This window comes from Trichogramma pretiosum, unplaced genomic scaffold (assembly GCF_000599845.2).
Source record: "Trichogramma pretiosum strain Unisexual culture from Peru unplaced genomic scaffold, Tpre_2.0 scaffold103, whole genome shotgun sequence".
Taxonomy (NCBI): Eukaryota; Metazoa; Arthropoda; class Insecta; order Hymenoptera; family Trichogrammatidae; genus Trichogramma; species Trichogramma pretiosum.
The window spans coordinates 437,655-458,795 of record NW_019640788.1 but is presented as its reverse complement, the minus strand read 5'-3'; the positions used below and the strand labels follow the sequence as shown (position 1 = coordinate 458,795).

Here is a 21,141-nt window from a genome sequence, read left to right as displayed (position 1 = left end):
TATGAGGAAGCAAAATCATACCGCTATACGTATTCATTGCAAATTAGCAATGGATCAAATTAAAAATGCTCTTGGATATTTAATTTTTTTTAATTTAAAATTTACATGGTGTGTGATTTTACTCTGCGTTCAGATTAATTTTGGAAATGGGTAGTAAACATTTCTAGGTTTTGTTAAACTCATGAAATTCAAACACACCAAAATGTCGTAAGATCATCTTCACCTCGTCTCATGTCCATCAAAGTCTCTCATCAACTCACGGTTCTCTGTACAAATAAAAGCTTTTCTCGACTCGCTTTATCGCGAGATGTGATATTGGATATGCCATCTGAATGAGAGGAAAGGAGAGACGCCTCGCAAAAGGAAATATCTGGAAATTGTTCGGAATTTTCGTTAAATCGTTTGAATGGCACGAAGAATTTCTGATAAAATATATTTCACCCTTTCAAGCTTTATTGGCTCTGTAAACGTCGCGCAGATGCATGAATTTTTTTTTTTTTTTATAAAAAATAAGTAATAAACTTACCGTGGTGTATTATAAATACACACTCGCGTAGACGTTGCTCTGAATAAAGTAATACAATTTTTTTTAATGCTCGAATTTGCACACAGGTCGGCCACAGCCACGAGTCACCTGGTGGCAGGAAAACGCTCTGTTAGACGAAAGCTTCGAGCTAGTCGGCACAAAGCGCGTACGCAACGTGCTGCATCTGAAGAAGCTCGAGCGCAAGCATCTCCACGCAGTGCTCACCTGTCAAGCATCCAACAACAACATGGTCGCGCCCATATCCAGCTCCGTGTCACTCGACATGAATCGTAATACGCATTTATATTTAAAATTTTTTGAGTGCCTTGAGGCAGATGCCTCGACTTTATAAATGTATATGAGTAAATCCACATTTCCGCGTCCTCAAAAATGTTCTCAATGCTTGTGTGCAACGACTATGGGGAATTTTTTTTTTTCAAGTCCTAAAAAGGATTTTTGTTAGATGCAATTTCAACCGAACAGAAAAATCACGTTTTTTAGGCTATGATAGCGAATTGAAGCATAAAGTGTATCGATGTGATGACTAAAAATAGGTCTTACTCTTCGCTTGGCTTTTTCACATTTAAAAAATCAACTGGGTATCCTTTATGACATTTCATTTCAAAATACTGCACATTTAAAAGAATAATTATAAAAATTCATTTTGAATGTAACTATTATCTAGTTCAAACAGTTATTTTTCAATATAATAAATTTATAGCAAATCCATACTCCATTTATATTCCACCTTTATCTAGATAACATCATTATCATTTACGATAGATAAAGGGGAAAAATGTATAAAATCCTTTTTTTTTGTTTTCTATAAAATATAGTGGTGAATTTCGTGTGTTAAAAATATTCAATAAAAGATGAAAGTTGAGAGCTTGAGAAGATGAGTCTTTTACACTCTACACAAGAGGAAAATTTTTATGATATGTGATCGGAGTGCACAGTATTGTCAACACATTGATAGTTTTCCACCAAAGGCGTTGTTGATGCTCCTTAAGACACTCTGTCAAAACACAAACAATATTTGCGTAAATTGAACAACCACAATCTCGGACCACAATCATGTATGCTTTACGGAACTCCACTACTTCATCAAAACAAAAACAAAATACATATGCAGCTTGAACTACTGCTGTTACTGTATATCATAATAAACTCAACTAATTCATCAAAACAAAAGCAATAAATGGATTGATTGAAATACTGTCATTCACTGTATTACATTCTAGCATCATCAAATCATAAGTGAAAAATATTGTGTAGGAAAACTAGTATCTTATGAAATATTCATTGTTCTCTCGAAAAATTTAAAAATTGTTTCAAATACACACGATAATCAGGATGAAAATAGGTTATTTTTCTTACGCTGTGGATATGGTGTATGGATATAACAATTTTTCGATAGAAATAAACTGGTTATGGATGAAACATGGATTTACATAAGATTTATCAAGTCTTTAAAAATAAATTTTCAAACTAGATAATAAACAGTTGATTTTTTAAATTGTGAAATCAAATGAAGAGCAAGAGCATATTTTTGAGGAGTCACATTAAATGCCCTAGTTTACCCTGAGAACGTGATTTGAATATCACTTCTTCGCACACTTGTTCCTAGGACTCGGAAGAACAATTGCTCATGGTCGTTACTCACAACCCTAGAGAAAATTTTTGAACCCGACTTGAAGCCGTAGTTTAAGGATTCAATGTGGACTTTCTCATATAGTATATTTACTGCCTCTCTACTCTTGCTTGCAGCGACAATTTTACAGAGATTTTTAGCTTTTTTTCATGGTTGTATGTAAAAATATAATTTTAAGCTCGTTTCGTGTTTTCGAGAACTTGACTTTGAAATTATAAAGCAGTAAGTGCGCTTCGTTCTTGAAGATTTCAAAATATATTTATACGCGCGCACGCACTCTCGAGGCACTTTTATATAGTTTCAATAATATGTATTTTAAAAAGCGCAGCTTCGTTCACTTCTACTTTATTCATGTGCGTAACGTTGATATTATTTTTTACGAGCAAATTCAAAATGAATTCCCGTAGATCCTTTAAAACAATTACATTTTCAAAATGAAATAACAGCCAATCGCTCGTCGCGTTGGTGTAACAGAAAAATAACGTCAAAACAAAGGGGGAATAACGTCGCTTGCGATTCTTGGCGACCCTCGTGCACATAATCGGCTGAGTCGGCCAAAAAACTCCTAGTCTGTTCCATATACGCTCTCATCTGTGTCTGTGTCATTGCACAAACTTCGTCGCGCTTATTTACAAAAAAAAATATTCTCTTTGCCGTCTTCATCCGGCAGTATGCAAGCCCGTCTGCCGTAGCTGAAAAAAGCAGCTAAAATACCAACAAAATCAGAAAAGATCGAGCGAAAGAGAGATATAAAATAATGGCGATCTGTATAGAAGGAAGCTATATAAAACAGTGCTCGTTTGCTTTCTACCGTTGCAGTGAGACCACTGTGGGCGAGGCTGCAGGGCGAGAATCGGCCATTGAGCGCAGGAATGACTTACGGAATAGGATGCGAAGTTGTCGGTGCCAAGCCAACCCCAACGATCGAATGGACTAAAGCAGGCGTTGCGCTCAAAAATGCTCGGCAAACGGTGAGTATTTTTCTACCCATGTCTCGCTGCTGCGTATACAAGAGAGTAAGAGAGAGACAGAGAGAGAAAGAGCGCCAGCCATTCACGACAGAAACTGATTTTTCCATTCGCCGCGCTCCGTCGTTTTTATTATCCTTGCCAGCCCGTAACGAAATATATATCTATACATATAGAGCTGCTGCAGCGAATATAGAGAACTAAACTCCTATTGATTTCTAAAAGAAAGATCCCCGTTGTATTTTAGGTATATACTTGTGTACCGAGCTTGAAAAATCATATTGACTTCTCTATAGACGGCTCTCGGCTATTGAACAAAAACGAAAAAAAAAAAGATAAAAAAACGTGGTTTGTAATGTACCTCGCGTACAATTCGTTTGTAAGTCTCGGCGAGTCGCGTCGCGAAGAAAATGTGATTTTCATTCTCGAAATATCACCTACACAGCTCGCATCCATACAGACATTCAATTGATAAATCAGTGCAACATATTGCTGACATTTACACGCGCGAAAGAGAAATTTCTATAAATTTTGCGATAGCGATAGTGAAAGTTTAATGCTCAGCGGTAGCAAAAGCAGACGACACTTGCCCATGTCCGGCACAATCGCTTGTTCCGTGGCAAACTTGTCGCCTAATAGGATCCCCCGCGTAGCGGAGATTATGTCGCTCGATTTTCGCCTCTCTCTCTCTCTCTCTCTCTCTCTCTCTCTCTCTCTTTCTCTAGCTTCACTCTGGCCCCCCGAATCGCTAGCATTAATGTCTCCCCTGGCACGAATTTCCGGAGTATCTCGCGAGAGAGGCAGCGTCATACTCCTGAATGCAAAATTTTCCACTCCTGTACGCAGCTGTGACATTCATTGCGGGTCCGACCATACTCGATACTTACTACTTGGCAAAGTGTCTCCTCTCTTTCACGGCTTCATAATCACGAAATAATTTTTTTTTTTGCTCTCTCTCCCTCCTCGCGCAGGTAAGCCCCGACGGCAACACAACGACGAGTACGCTGACTTTTGTGCCGACAATTGAAGATGCCGGTAAAATACTATCCTGCCGTGGCAGCGTACCCGTAATACCAGACTCCGAGTTGGAGGACAGCTGGAAACTTGACATACATCGTAAGTACTTGCTAGAATCGCTAACTATATATGGAAGAGCCTTTCCACCTTTGCGCTGCTCCCTTCTCTCTTCCTGTACCCTATATACATGCAGACTATGTGTATATAGTCGGTCCAACGCACAGCCTCCCCCTATCCGTTGAATTATTTATATTTAAGCTCCGAAGCTTCTCCTCTCTTTCGCGCGCCCGTCCGTCGCGTGCAATGTCATGCAAATTCACAAGGCGGCCACGAACAAAGTCAACCGACAGTCGATGTCTCTGTGTATTATACGAGCACGGTCGCGCGCGTGTGTGAGTTTTCATCGATTGACGAATTTGCTACATCGTCTTTTGCTCGAGGAAACTTTCGTTACGGCGGAATCAATTTTGGATGACGGTACATTTTCATTTTTTTTTCTTCAGACCGGCAGAAAGTAAAATTAGGTACATATATTTCGATGATTTATCTGCCAGTCGTGGCCTTTGAAAGTTCGATCGAGTACTACGCTTTTTCTTCTGGCGCGTATACGTGACCGCATGAAATTTTAATAAATATAATACATTTCGTACGCACGGGTAAAAATTGCCTACTCTGGCTGATACGATTAGTTCATTTATTCGAAGCTATCTTTTAAAACATCTAAACAGTGTATACAGTTCGCACGTATGTATAGGCTGTTTAGAGCCGATTCTACATCAAAACGCAAAGACTTAATCAAGTTGGGTTTCTCACTCCACCGGTGCGCACGGTAGTATTAAACGGTTCAGAAAGTTCGGAAATTTCAGTACATATAGCAGCGCCAGCATGACGTAAACTTGTTTCTCTGTAATATACATATTTAGAGCAATATATCGTGCATAGACTTCTGGCATACACACATATGTGGATGTGTATACATTCACGCGTATAGACCCTCCATATCTCCGCGCGCACTAACGTTCACTCCCGGGCAATTATTGCAGATGCGCCGGTAATCACGTTGGAGCTGGGTAGCAACCTCAATGCTAGCGCAATACGCGAGGGCCTCGACGTTTACTTTGAATGCAATATCAAGTCCAATCCGTGGGTCTACAAGGTCGCTTGGAAGCATAACGTAAGTTTTTTACTGCTATTTTTTTCATGCATGCGTTGTAAATTTTTTTCGCCCTCCAGGGACCAAGGAACAATATTTGATATCACGGTCCAGTGCGTATCGACGAAAAATTTCGCGTTATATCTTTCATTTACCATTGTATACTAAAAAAAAATGAAGTAGAAATGTCGCAAATATATACTCGAATCTCTAACGAACGGTTATTAATATTCATATATATAGACACGATGCAGACCATCGTGTTCTCTGCGACAAATGTACACACAGTCATTAATTCTATATACTCTCTTTTTTTAAAGCCGCGTTGTATTTGCTCGAATCTTTGCCGTCTATACCCTATGGAAAAACAAAAACAACAAAAAAATCTGCTATACCAATTTATAACGCATTTTTTCTGTTCTCTCTCCCAACAACAACAACAACAACAACAACAACAACAACGTAGGGTCAACCGCTGTATCATAACGTGAACACCGGCACGATAGTCAGCAATCAGAGCCTGGTGCTGCAGAACGTATCGCGAAACCGAGCCGGTGTTTACACGTGCGTTGGTAGCAATCAGGAAGGTGACGGCGAGAGCAATCAACTGAATCTCGACATTAAATGTGAGTATTCCATTCTTTTTTCTCTGTTTCTCTCGTTTTTTTTTTCATTGTGCTTTTAACGTCCTTTTTTTGTTTCCGCGTGAATTATTTGAACGTATGCGGCGTTTGTTTCTATTATTGAAAACGCGCGACGCTGAAAGTCCAATTTACGTTTAACGAAAAAACAAATCATCATAGTAATCATCGGGAATAAAATGAGGTATTTTTTAGCAGCTTTTATTCGACTTGCCAAGTACAAGTCCGTGACAAGATACAGCCCTCCACGTATCGTTGTTTCTTTTTCGTATATATGTTACATGGACATATAGTAGATATGAACAGTAGTAGAAGAAGCATTTTTTCAATCCATCTTTTTTCTGGTTGGGAAAACTGTGCGTGAAAAGAAGCAGCAAAGTTTCATCGCACGAAGTACATTATGCGGATGAAAAAGTTGCATTCGCTCGCAAAAGAGAAAGAGAAAGAGAAAGAGAATCAGTAGTTTCGATATGCGGCTTTCATGCACGAGAATATATTTATATATGTATATACACATATCCTTTTTTTCGATCTACCTTCTCTCATCCCTCTTTTTGTTTTGTTTTTTGATATGGCTTTTCTTCTGCGTTCTTATAATATCATATTTATAAATATATATATAGGTATACGCTCGCAGTGTAGTATGATCGAAGCACCAAACTTTTTTCCGGATGCACGAAGGGCAATTGACTATTAGCTTTAATCAAGTCAGAAGTATCATACGTTTGAGTTGATTGAAAATCTTCCAAAATATCTCTTCTTCTTTCTTCTTTCTCTGATGCAGTCTCGCTAACTACTACTACGCGTTTCTTGTTAAAAGTTCATTTTTTGAAAATGATTCCATCACCGAGCTCAATTTATCCTTCATCCAATTAAGTTTGTGAGAGAATTTTTTTTTTAAATTCGAAATTTTAATAGCAGCAAAAGTTAATTTAATTTCCATTAGCGCAAAATCATTTTAAATGCAAAATTTAATTAGCAAGAGTGTTCGATTCGAAGCGGTCTTCTTTCCCTCTCTATTTCTCCTTTTACTGTAGGCCTAGAGCGTTACAAGCGAGCACAGAACTATTCGCAGCATAAATAAAAGCGAATGGCTTATAAACTTGAAATAATAATCTCTCCTTCTCTTTCTCTTCCTTTAGTTTATATTCAAAAGACATTGCAAACTGGCGCGTACAAGTCATGTGTATCTATATATAATGAGTGTACGACGCGAGAGCTGCAACAAAACTTTGCCTCTCTCTCTCTCTATACTTTATACGCTCGCGCGCCTGCGAGAACTGCGAAGCTCTTTTGCGTACACATAATTATTGTACTTTAAATCTAATTTTAAACAATTAACTGTAGTGAATTTCTCGGGTATTGCATTGAAATAGTTTTTGGGTACAGTGTGAGCAAACACGCGAATTATCCCGCGATCCTTGGGCAGAAACGAAAATATAGCTGAATTTACGTGTGCTCTTCGACAGTCGCACCGGTGTGTCGCCTGGGCCAGACCAAGGTATTCGGCGTCGCCCGCGGCGAGACGGTGCACATCACTTGCGAGCTCGAGGCCAATCCGCGCGACGTTATCTTTGCTTGGAGATTCAACAATACTATGGAAGCCATCGACATACCGGCCAAACTGATAGCCAGCGAAGCCAGCCGCTCGACCGTCAGCTACACGCCCGTCACCGATTTGGATTACGGCACTTTGCTCTGCTCCGGAACCAACGAACAGGGCGCACAGACTGATCCTTGCGTCTTCCTCGTTGTGCCCGCTGGTAAATGTTTTCATATACACCCACTTCGAAAGATTCTTAATAAATACTTTGTTAAATTGTGGTTTCGAAAATATCGTCGACCACAGCTTTTAAAGTCATGAATCACATAGAATAATAAACACTAAAATCACCTTATGTAGGTCGTCCGGATACACCACACAACTGCAGCATACAAAACACAACGTCCGAGGCTCTACACGTCGAGTGTATCGAGAGCTTCGACGGAGGATTGTCGCAAAGGTTTACTCTGCTGGTCGAGCAGGAGTCCGCCATTTCGCCCAATCAGTTGCAACAAGCCGCACCGGGAAAATCTTTCACCAATTTGGTGTACAATCTCACGAACAAAGTTCCGGCGTTCAGCATAAGTGGTCTCGATCCGAACTCAACTTATCAATTGACGCTGTACGCAAGCAACGCCAAGGGACGTAGCGAGCCAGTAGTTATGAGAACTACGACACTGACGCAACCGGAACGGCGCACAGGTGAGCGAGCTAAGAGTCTTTTTATTTATTGACACGGGGATCGTATTAACATAATTTTTACACTGCGTAAAAAGAGGATGAGAATCGAACTTAAGTCTAGATCGTGGTCTCGCGAGAGAAAAAGCACAGATATATGATACGCAAGTGACGCAGAAATGTCTGAAAATAAACGTACTTGTTCTACAGTTCCATGAATTTTTTATTACCAAGTATCTGAGCGTTGAGAATGTACGGGCGCGCAAGTAAATTTTTATTAACTCGCTGTATCGATTCGTGAAATATACGGTAACGACGAAAAAAATATGAATATCGAATTTGTTAAAAGTGTACGACATTGAAGCTGTTTTTGATGAATACGTATCATTTTTCGCATTTTTCATTGAACTCTTCATTTTTTATTTAAATGAACACTCTGTATTGCATGAAAAAATATTTAATAATGTTTTTTTAGCTCCGGGCTTGGTATTTGATACGAGATTTTTTCATACAAATAGATGAATTTGTAACATAAACTTATTCATTTTTTGTTACAAAATTTTACGGGTATAAAGCTGTTTAAATTTTACCAAACGGATAAAATAAGTAAAAAAAATATCTTAATCGGCTTTTCCGTTTTACCTGGTGCAATGTTTACTCAGCCTCGAATTCAGCTACAAACAAAATAAAATTCTTCAAAAGTCGCGTACACACGCGGCTGAGCAGGGTAAAAAAATTTCCAGGTAATAAGGAGAACGATAAATTTGAGGGGGTAGGCGAGATATAGGGGATGCAGGGAGGGAGGGACGATGCTAAAGCTCTGTTCTCGCTCCTCTTCAATGCATTTTTCCAATCTCCGAACTCCATTATATAGACCATCTCTTGCGCTAGTGAGTCGATGAACGCATTTTCGCGTGTCTCTCTTATACTTGAAAAAGAAAGAGAGAGAGAGAGAGAGAGAGAGAGAGAGAGGAAGGAAGGGATCCCATCAATCCAGCTTTCTCTTTCTCTCCCTCTCTCTTTCTCTCTCCTGAGTATTACCAAACAAACGAAAACTATGAAATCGAACGAGCTGATTATTCTTTTTCCTCTCTTCCTCTCATTCTCTATTTCTCTCTCTCACTTTCGACTTTTTTTTTACGACAAGAGATTGTTTGCGGCGTCGCGCGCGCTCTCTCGCATTTGCACTGATTGATTGGCTCGTTCTTTCTTGGTGAAGTTTGCAAATACGAGGGAGTATGAGGTTTTTCTTTATGATACGAAAAAAAGAGAGATAGCAAACGAAACGAGTGGAGCATGGAATATTTAATTCTAACTTTAGGCTTTTTAGTATTCTTCCGTTATGATGAATTGTTGGTAGTTTCGCGCACGTAAGGAAAAAAAATTAATAATACGAGCACTAAAAATTTTGTAAATATATTCTGAGCACCATATTGACATTGGATAAACTAACTATTTACTAATCCATCTGCACATCCAAATATTGCAGTACGCTGCGCACGCACTAAAATTAACATAACCGATGATACACCCAATAAATATTATGTACAATGTACGTGCACGTAAACATTAATCGAAAACGGAATTTCGTGAACATTAGATCATATCATTAATTCAGTTTTTATATTGAAGGCTTATCACTGAATCGGGTTATACCCGACACTAATCTTCTGCATTCGATCACTTCATTTGCATGAAAGGTGCGCGCCCGCGTTGTGCCATCCCCTCTCTCTCTCTCTCTCTCTCTCTCTCTCTCTCTCTCTCTCTCTCTCTCTGCGTCAACGCTTCATGCATCTCTTACTCTCGAAGGATAATTAAAGTCGTAGTTACTGCGCTCACCTTCGCACCGCTACATATTCAGTGCTTCTCTGTGTATAGTTAAAGATTTCAATTGACTTGATTGTCTAACCCTAATAAAAATGCAAACCACAAAATCTCTTGGCCTGCTTGGAAAATAAAATTTATACCAAGCGGCTCTTAGAATAGCGCAGAAACAGCAGTCTATGAGTCTAAAAAAGAAGCTCTTATGCAAAGAGAAACGCAAAGAAAATCTCTTAAGTTTAATGAACTAATCTGATCAAACCTTCTCCCTCTTGCGCGCACCTTTTGTGGTTCTTTTTTGCTATATATGCTCTGTGTGTATTCAGTGCTTCTGTTTCGATGAGAAAGTTGTATGTAAATGTTTTTAATCGAATTCTCTATCCTGTGTTGAATATAAAATGAAATCAGTTAGAAAATGTTACGATTATACGCGATTACTTATGCATCTACATTCTTGCTATAATTGAAGATCCTGTCTCTAAATCAGCACAAATGAGTTTAATAAACGAAGGGCGAATTAATTGTAAAAATCCTGGCTTTTCGACGACTGGCTGAACAAAATTTTTTTTATTATTATTCATGCTATGAGTAGGAGGAGAACATAATTATGGTCGTTTGAGGCTTCGGTACAATTAATTCTTGGACTTGCTCCTTCTGCAAGAGAGAGAGAGAGAGAGAGAGAGAGAGAGAGAGAGAGAGAGAGACAGGGAGCAAGGGAAAATGAACCAATGTGCATAGCGTTAAGCGAACGGACTCTCGGTACTTCTAATTAGCATATTCTTTGTATAGCTTGCCTCTTTTGCCCTCTTATGGCTTAAGAACATACAAAAGAATCAATCCTCTTAAATAATGGACCACTTGGAATAATTAACATGGCAGATCATTTTTCAAATTTTAAAACGAGTCAATTACTATAGCATCAAAAGCTTTGTGTTTTAAAATTCATTCGTCTAGCCAATTCATCAAATTCATCATTTTACTATGTAAAAAAAGACGAGAAAACAATATCCATGCGTGTATTAAAAAAAAAAAAAAAAAAACAGGTGAAAAATCGCATCGTCCACCGTCGCCGGAAAACTGCACCATAATCGAGGAGAGCTTGACCACTGTTCGTGTGAGCTGCGTCGAGAGCGACTACGTCGACACCAAGAGCGCCATGTACGTGCTGCAGGTCTTTGACGCCGAGACCCGGCGACTTTTGGCCTCGGCCACTAGCATGACCCCCAACGTCCTCGAGGTCACAGATTTACCAGCCGAGCGCGGTAATGCCGGACTGACGCTCTATCTGCGACTGATGACTGCTCACGCGACGAGCGACGCCACGGTTTTGCGCAGCCAGCAACCGCTGACTGATGGCAATAATCCTGAACATCAGATATTTCCAGGTAGAGAAGCTAGCTGCATGACGATCATCAAAGCTGCATCGATTTTCTGTTATACTTTCTGTTACTCTTGGTGTTATTTTTTTCATTTTATTGGGTTGATATAAGTATATATAGCATTCATTCATTAGCGTGTAAAAAAAGAGCATTCAATTTTGAATTTTAAAAGTCATATTGTACGCACAAAAAAATTTGAATGCAATCATCGAAACTACAAAGTCAGCGAATACTTTGTATGTGACGATGCTTTCAATTAATAAAGGTGAAAAACATTGCAGTGGTGAATGTTTTGATGTAATTCATTTCGTCTACCTCGAATAGGTAGAGTGGAAGAGTTTTAGACGCGTTATAGCTGTTTGATGATATCTTCGTTTAATATACCTTTTCATAGGCCTGTCTCATTCATTTCCACCTCGAACTTCTCTATCAATGAAACGATCCTTTGATGGGTTATTTATAATGAGTGTTGAAAGACAGAGTATAGTTGCTTTTGCTTTTAAATATGATTTAATAACTTTATTTTATAATGCTTTGTAAATAGTGTATGCTTTTCCTACTATGATTTTGTAGAAACTACTTATCTAAATTAATTGATGCAAACAGGTAATCAGTGCAAAACATTGTAATTAGTCTATTTGTCGATAGCTTTATCTCCGGTCATCTTGTCACTGTCGGGGCCTCTTCTCGGTGTTATTGTCGGCGCTGCAGCGGGTCTCGTTATTGTCATTTTCATGATCATTTTGGCGGTTAAGCTGAGATATCGACATCGGCCTTCGGACGACAAGGACTCGCAACACGACGACGGCGGCATGGCCACGCTTACTGCGCCCAACGACAAGACCGCCTCGCTGCCGCTAAACAGCGACAGCAACGATAGTTTCGAGAAGGATCCTGATATTATACCTCACGCTACAGGTACATCATTTCTATGAGTTATATTTTTAAAACAATAAAAACTTGGTGGAAAAAAAATTATTCCACCATGTAGAGCTATAAAATGCAAAGTTCACGTAAAAAGCCTTTTGAACTGTGGTGTAAAAAATAGGAGGGACAAAAAATAAACATGCGCGCTTGGTTGTAAATTTTACTGAGAGGAACACTCCTCTTCTGTTCGTTACAGACAATTCATACGCGGAACTGTGCAAAGGTCCAGGACCACGATACGTACTTCCACATCAACAAACGTCATCTCGCCTCAACCCTATTGGTATCATGAACAATGTAAGTTTATATAAATAAATTTTTATAATTTTAGGTTTTCTAATTTTTTATATTAATTTTCTTTATAAGGCAGGTATAGGCCAAATAATCAGTTATTTTTGGTACAAAATAATTATCAATGATGCTACTTAAGTTATTCTGTGATCTCGTAATATTGTATGCAAAATTTCAAATAGGTCAATTAGCTTATTCAATTTGAGAATATATTAATATCGTTCGTTTATTCCAATAAACTGGACATTCGTGACGATACAATTATATTCCATTTTTCTAATAACTTTACAAAAAATCTAATTCAAGGAAGCTGTAGCGAAAATGAAAAAAACTTTAGATCGAAGTGAAATTTTCACCAATGATAGTTCATGAAATTACAAGATTTTTGGTAAAAAAAATTTGGGGTTTCCATACAAGTTTGGGAATTAATGAAATTCAAAGTTTTGGCCATTTAACATTGAATCAAATGGGAAATGGCAGTTTGTAGTGTACTGCGAGCTCAAATCTCTTTAGTCACAAAAGTATGGAAACCTCCTGAAAGCAGGTTAAATATGCGGAGAAAAAAATCAAAAGCCCCTTATCCGACGTATTTTTTCACGTGGAATTCAACGATGACCTTGGATTTGACCTTGAACATAACCTTAAAGCTACAGCGACCCAACAATCGATTATTCAAATGGAAACCTCCATTTTTTATTTCAGATTTGAAAAGAACGGAAAAATTTTATGTTGAAATATCTATTTTGTTTTTTAATTCAGGGTCATTTCAAAGGCTCTACCGACTCAAATGAAACTCCCATTTAACCTAAAATTATGTAAGGGCTTTTTTTCTAACTGTAGCGCCCCAAAAATGATATCGGAAAAAAACATGAAGGCCTATTTGAACGTAAAATTTTTCGCTCTTTTTAATAGTGACCTTAAATTTGACCTTGAAAATAACCTATACGCTACGGTGAACCAAAAATCGATTATTCGCACGGTGACCCCTATTTTTTATAATAGATTTGAAAAGAGCGAAAAATTTCACGTTCGACTATGTATGTTCTAGGGCTGTGCGAGTACTCGAAAAAAGTCGACTCGTCGAATTCAAGTTTTTTCCTCGAGTTCGAGTCGAGTAATCGATTTTTTTAGTACTCGAGTCTTTTCGGGTACTCGCATTTTTTTCGAGTACTCGAGTTTTTTCGGGTACTCGAATTTTTTCGAGTAATCGATTTTTTCGAGTGTTTGCAATATATTTAAGTTTTAAGTAAATAAATGATAAATTAAAAGTCTCTAGACCACCTCTCTTTGTGTGTACATGTTTATAAGTGTGATAATTGCATCGGATTGAATTGGAAAAAGAAAATAATTTAATAGCACCACCCTTCATCACACTTATAAGTACTCACAGAAGGAAGGGTCTAGAAACTTTTAATTCATCATTTATTTACTTAAAACTTAAATATATTGCGAGTACTCAAACAACTCGAGTACTCGCAAAGCCCCTAGTATTTTCTTTGTTTTTTTAGGTAATTTTGGAGGTGATACAGTAAGAAAAAAAACCCTTACTCGAACTCAATTTTAGGTTAAATGCGTGTTTTATTTGCGTCTGTAACGCCTTTAGAATGACCTTGAAAAAAAAACAACATACATGTTTCAACGTAAAATTTTCCGCTTTTTTCAAATCTACAATAAAAAATGGGGGTATCCATTTAAATAATCGATTTTTAGTCGCACCCTGTATATGGATTTAAAGAAGACGAAATTTCCAAGACATCAATAAAAAATTTCGTGTCATTATGATAAAAAATGTAGCCCAACATGAAAGCATATGAAAATCGACAAAATTTCGATGAAATTTTTTTTTGTGATAATTTTGTTGCCGAGTGTATTCCTAAAATACGCAGAAAAAAATAATATTGTTTTGATTGAAAAAATAATTTTAGGCGATGTAAATAGAAGAGATTTAATCAGTTTTTTTTGGCGGGATTTTTTTTTGTAATCTTGGCAAAGAAGATTTTTAATTTGACAGAGAAATTTTCAAATTTTAACAGAAAATAATTTGAGAATATTCTCCTCATATTTTGACTTTTTTCCCGCCAAAATTCCAAAAAATTTTCCCGCCAAACTTTGAAAATTTTTTTCCCGCCAAATTTTGAAATTTTTTCCCGCCAAAATTCAAAAAAAAAATTTTCCCGCCAAATTNTTTTTCCGTGGTGAAATTTGCAGAGCAGGCTCCGCAGATGCCTTCGGTTTTTGAGCAGAAGAGAGTGCCTTTTGCATGCTCCCTCACCCTTATTTCCTTTCCGTATCCGGATAGCATTCCTAAACATGCATTCCCGAACGCTATCTCGGTTTCTTCGGGTATTGCTGTCCAATCTATGCTTGGTATTCTACCACGCATCGCTGATAGGAAGAACCTGACTACCGAGGTCGGCCGTGTTTCGGTCGCCGGTTCGGGCTCCGGCATTTCCTACCCGTCCGGGCACTTGCACTTAAAGGCGACCGGTGCCCGGTTTTCCGGTTCGCTCGCGGTTGTCAGTGGCTGTTGCTCGAGGCGAGCAGGTGACGCGTCGTCCTCGTCGCTGGAGTAGATTTCCTCTTTGATGAACAATACTACCTCCCATTACTACCGGCCATTTTCGCGTTTTTGCTGTTGTTTTGCTGGTGGCGGTTCGAAGTTGACTGGCGCGCACAATCAAAGCGCTGGGTTCGTGCCGCAGTAAGGTTGTGTCACGATCCTATGCTGCGCGACTTGGCGTTGATGGCGTGCGGCATGCCAGTGGCGGAGTTAGAGTATTAAAGTGAATCGCTTGCAATACACGCATAAAGAGGCGAGGATTATAGGGGGCGTTTGATGGGATCAAAGAGTATGTGGTGATTTAATGGCATTGAATAATTGCATCAGGGCATGTTATTAATTATAAATATAAGTATTAAATAATTAAAATTATTTAATAGCATAAGGGCGTCTTATAAATTAAATATAAGGCTATTAAAGGAGCATGAGTATTAAAATGGCATAATGGGTATTAAAATTATATGGAGGGCGTCTTATAAATATGAAAAAGGGTGTTGAAGGAGCAAAATTGCATTGCATCATATAAATGAAATAAATATCTTAAATAGTATTATAAAATTTTTTTTTTGAGGATATGGCAATCAGGCGGCCCCTTCAGAAGGTTAGCCTATAGGCCCCACAACTGCCTCGCATTCGCCCAGGTCACGGGACCTGAGGGGCAAAGAAAACCTTGTACCAGTGTACGGTGTACCAGTGGATTCGCACTAGAGGTACACCTATAGGAAAAACCCGCCCCAAGACAGCGGAGCCTGTAGGTACTGTTCCCGCCGAGTACCTTTTCGGAAAAGTCCGAAACTGTACCCACCAGGAATCGAACCTACGACCCCTTGAGCGGTGATGTTTCCGAGACTAGCACGCTAGCCACTGACCCATCAACCGCTCGTATTATAAATAGCATAATAAAAAAAAAAATGAAATACATCAGTAGGGCATGGGGGGGGGGGGGGGATTATTAATAATTTTTTTTCAATTTTTTTTGCATCAAAATGATCAAATCAATATTTATTTTTATTGTTTTAATATAAAACAATAAAATCAAAAATAAAACAATAATATTATTTAATATTAATTAAAAAAAATCTGTGATATTTGTTTGGATACATTTTCTCTTTTTTAACATATCTTCTAGCAATGTATCCATTTTTATGCTCGTCTCAACTCCTTCTGCACACCCCGCCTTCAGGAAAAAATGTCTCAGCTTGAGCAAATCATCTTTTTCTTTTAAAATTTCACCGATTACCGTCTTACCAACCCCTTTTTTAAGAGCTCTCTAACCGTGTCAAAATTTTGCTTTCAACTAATAATACGTTATTCTCATTCTCGTTTCGTCTCTAATTTTAAATCTCATCTAATTTGTAGAGGTATACAAATCCCCTCTTCAAGTATTTACGCATTGAATTGATATTGACAATTTCATTAACAATTTATGAGTGTATATCATGAGTGAAAATTTTTGAAATCATCTGTCATAATAAAGAGTAACAATGTCCGTTATGGCTAAAAAATGGGTGTCCGCGTCCGCTATTGAGAATTTCCGCTATTGGGAATAAATGTAACACGATAAAGCATAGTAAAAATTCGGGTCTTTTAAAATCGTCCGCTATTTGGAAGTGTCCGCTATTAAGAGTGTCCGCTATTGGGAGATTTCACTGTATATCTATTATTGGCTTATTTAAGGCAGGCAGGTAGGTTGGAAATAAAAGAACAACAGCGTGTTGCGTGACATGAGCTTTTATTTATTTATTATGTAATACAGTCAAACCCCGTTATCCGCGGGGGTTCGGTTCCGAAAAAGTACCACGTATACCGAAACCGCGGATACCGAAGCCTTGTTCTAATGGGAAAAGGGGGGTTCGGTTCCTCGTCCAGCTGAAATGTCGATGTACGAAAGAGTAAAACACCTTTTTTTTTATGAAAAATCAAAGTATTTATTTATTTTCGAGTAAAATATTTAGTCAAACTTTTTTGCTTCGCTCTGTGCATCAACTCTTTGTATAAACTTTCATAACACTGCAATGGTTTTGTTATATCTTGCTTGAATTGAAGGCTACGAGTCATTATTGGATCATGATTTATGGCTCGTTCAATGAGTTTTTCTGCAACAGCTAAAATTTTACTTATGATTTATCTTGCATTGTTCTGCATGTTTCCCCAAAGATTTTGCACTCTCTCGAGTTTTTTTCTCGTTGTCGCGGATTGTTCTGATCGAAGACTCGTTGACGTTGAATCTTCTTGCGATTGTAGCAACTTTTTCACCAGATGCCAACGCGTCGAGAATTTTGATCTGTTCGACCAAATTAAGAACTTTTCTATCGCGCTTTTTTTCGATTGAAACTGTTTATTTTTGGTGTTAGTCGAGACATAATTAAATAAAAATTAATAAAAAATTTTTAAATTTGACCGCACAAAATTTTAACCTCCAGAAAAAAACCGCGGATACGAAAACAAAAAACCGCGGATACTGAATTTGGGTCACAAATAGGGGTACCGCGGATACGAAGAATCGCGGATAACGAATCCGCGGATAACGGGGTTTACCTGTAATACCTTACGAACTATGGTATACGGCTCTACAGTTACGAAGATGATAAGAATGACAGGCGACTCCGGCGGAAGCTGATATTGGGCGGCCGAGCTCGCGCTGACGAAGTGGACTAGGCCTTGATGCTTGTCCCTGAACTTGCTCGGTGAAACTGCCGATTACCGATAGTAGAGCCGGCGGGTATGTCCACGACTGCTAGTGACTAAGTCCGAGTAGGTTTCCAGAGACGAAGTCCAAGTAGACTTCCAAAGACTAAGTCCAAGTAGGCTTCCAGAGACTAAGTCCCCTTAAGCTCTCAGAGACTAAGTCCTTTTATATAAAACGGGTCGCGAACCGGACAGAGCTTCGCCCTATGAACGACTAGAGAACACTGGTCCACTGCGATGCATTTTCGTCCCGTATTTATACTGTTCTCCGCCGTAGTAAATTAGTACAGCAGGCCCTCCGTATTCGCGGATTCAGTATACGCGAATTCTATATTCGCGGAATTTTCTGTTGATACCTTCACTCCGTATCCGCGGAAACAAAATTCGATATTCGCAGCGTTTACCTGATGTCAAACACATCTTTTTGGTTAACTTTTGTATTTGTTGTTTACATTTTTTAAACGATGGCATTAAATCCTTATAAAGAGTTGCACATAGACATGGTTCGGCAAATAAAACAATCCCGCATTACGGAATATTTTGAAAAATGCCAATAAAATAAATACTTTCAATTATTGAATATTTTTGTTATTCGAAATTTTTATTATTACATGTATTATTATTATTTTTCAATTATTCGCGGATTCCGGATTCTCGGTGTTTTTTAGGAACCTAACTACCGCGAATACGGAGGGCCTGCTGTACAACAATAAATTTAACTTACTCAAAAATCTTGAAAATTACATAAAAACAAGAGAACAGGCATAATTGTATAAATCTTCTGAACGTAATTACAAAGTTTCAAGATAATTGATTGATTATTCATTGAGAAAAATAAGGACAAAATAATTCGGTACTGAATACCGACTGAGTGGGTATTCCTGGCCCTGAAAGGAAGACGACTTTGCTTCGCTCAGCATCAATTATTATTATTTTTTTAGTATAATAAACAATTTTCATTAATGTCAGATAATGTTGGTGAATAAACCCTAATAATAATGATGTTCACTGAACGATATAAGAAAATATTATTTCATATAATTATTATATTTAAAAACTCAATGAAGTTTGAAAACCAAATGAAATTTTACGCAGGCCTCAAAGATGCAGTATGCCGACCTGACACTGAGGATCAATCGCCGCGTACCGCCCAACTGTTATCAGCCTATACCCATGCAGCGACCGCAACTAGTGCCCATGTCGACGTTGCCGCGCAGGCTGCCCTCGTCCATTGGAGAGACGTCGCTTTACGCCCAGGTGCAAGGCAAGTCAATTTACATACCGCCACCTCATCCATACTTAACGACCGTCAGATCAGCCTCAGTTGACGAAACGACCGCTGAGACGCCTCTTATTGGTTGCGACAATAAGGTTTGTTTGTTAGAAGATTTATAACTGCATCGACGATATTTCTTTAAAAGCAAAATAATTTAACTCGATCTTTACTCATTCTTTCGATAGATAACAACAATCACCGAGGCAGCCAAGTCATGGCGCAATGATCCATCCAACGGTACGACGACGTCGACGACAACCACATGACTTACAGAGGATTCCGAGGGTCACATCGTTTCCGAGACACTCAACACTGTTCTCTAAAATAATATGCAAACGAAAAATAAGCATCACTTGGCTGTAAGCATGTAAATTATTATACATATTAACAGATAGATCATATCGTCGCTCCAGCGCAGGAAGGTATCTATTTCCAAGCTGTAGCAAGAAGGATACTTACTCGCGCGCAGAGGCAAAAAGGTATCTAACTCGAGCGCAGCGGCAAAAAGGTATCTAATTCGAGCGAGAAGCAAAAAAGTAGCTTATTCAAACGAAGTGGCAAGAAAGTTTTGACGCGCTGAATTTAGGTTGGCAACGCAGACGTAAATGATAAAATTTTGTTTCAATATTCAATATTCAACATTTAATTCAAACTTATGTAAAGCCGGTAACTTCTACTTTCCTCTCAGAACATACAAAGTTCTCCATAAGTGGCAAATTGAGTCGAAATCGCGGTGAGATTGATTTGTTTGCTCGCATTACAAATGGATGAAAATCATTACACTAGCTCAATCGTTTTTTTCTCTTTTTTGCTCTAATACAAAACAAAATTTTATCATTTACGGCTCCGTTGCCAACCTAAATTCAGCGCGTCAAAACTTTCTTGCCACTTCGTTTGAATAAGCTACTTTTTTGCTTCTCGCTCGAATTAGATACCTTTTTGCCGCTGCGCTCGAGTTAGATACCTTTTTGCCTCTGCGCGCGAGTAAGTATCCTTCTTGCTACGGCTTGGAAATAGATACCTTCCTGCGCTGGGGCGACGATATATAATATAGAGTACTACGAGATATTACTAAATATGATAGTAACGCCGACCTAAACGTCCACTGATGATCATAATGGTGACGATTAGGATAAATCGTCGTTGATGATAATAAAGAGTTCATAATATATGATTGATAATCATGACAGCGACAGAAGATAATAAAGTCAAGTTTTTTTGTAAAAAAAACTTATTCCGTGATAGTCAAGGAGTTGTTTTTGTACAAAGTATTATTGTCTATCGTTCAATACGACGCAATACTGTTTGCATTGCTCGTGTTTATATATAAATAAATAAATAAAAATAAATATATATATGGCTGATTTTCTGAAAAATTAAGCGACCAAAAATGTTTGTTTTTTTTTGCCACGGAAAACTCGTTTTTGATGTCACTCATGTTCCCAAATTTCATTAGAATCTTTAAGACCTTCTATCATTTTCGGGAATGTTCAAATTTTGAGCCTCTGAAAAAAAGTGATAAACAGTCTCAAAGATTCTGATAAAATTTGAGGACACATATGACATCGAAAACAACAAGTTTTCCATACCAGGGAGAAAAGTTTTTTGACACTTAATTATTCACAGAGAATCGGCCATTTATATAATATTATATTAGCTGTCAGAAATGTATATATTACATACATATACGTCGTACCATATAATATGATATAATGTCGTATATATTTTCATTTTCTATATTTTCCTTAAAAATAAAAAGATGAATTTATACGAATTAAATATATATTGAAATGAGAATGTGCGTAAGATATCGTGATTGCGTTAATATTTCTGTAAAACGATCACGTATGAGAGTGTTGTTATTGAAATAATAATAGCATTGTGTATCATATGTTTATAATTGAAAGCAAAAATAATCGCCTATGCTTATCTGATAAATAAAATTATATAGTTGCATGCGTATAATGCATTTCATTCGTGACCGAAATTGGTCTTTTGTAAAATTGTTCATGTATGTGCCTA

The 21,141-nt window shown here is 38.0% G+C and overlaps 1 protein-coding gene across 1 annotated transcript; it reads left to right on the top strand.

Annotated features, from left to right (window-relative positions):
• Positions 1-612: 612 nt before the first annotated feature.
• On the top strand, positions 613-19,515 carry LOC106653823 (nephrin-like; the record flags this gene model as incomplete). The annotated part of the gene is made up of 12 exons (XM_023459279.1): positions 613-816; positions 2,997-3,148; positions 4,117-4,261; positions 5,206-5,336; positions 5,782-5,941; positions 7,426-7,719; positions 7,860-8,201; positions 11,042-11,383; positions 12,026-12,295; positions 12,501-12,601; positions 18,939-19,214; positions 19,305-19,515. Coding segments are annotated over 12 exons (2,498 nt in total), but the record flags the coding sequence as incomplete, so codon positions are not given.
• Between the last annotated feature and the right edge of the window lie 1,626 nt (positions 19,516-21,141).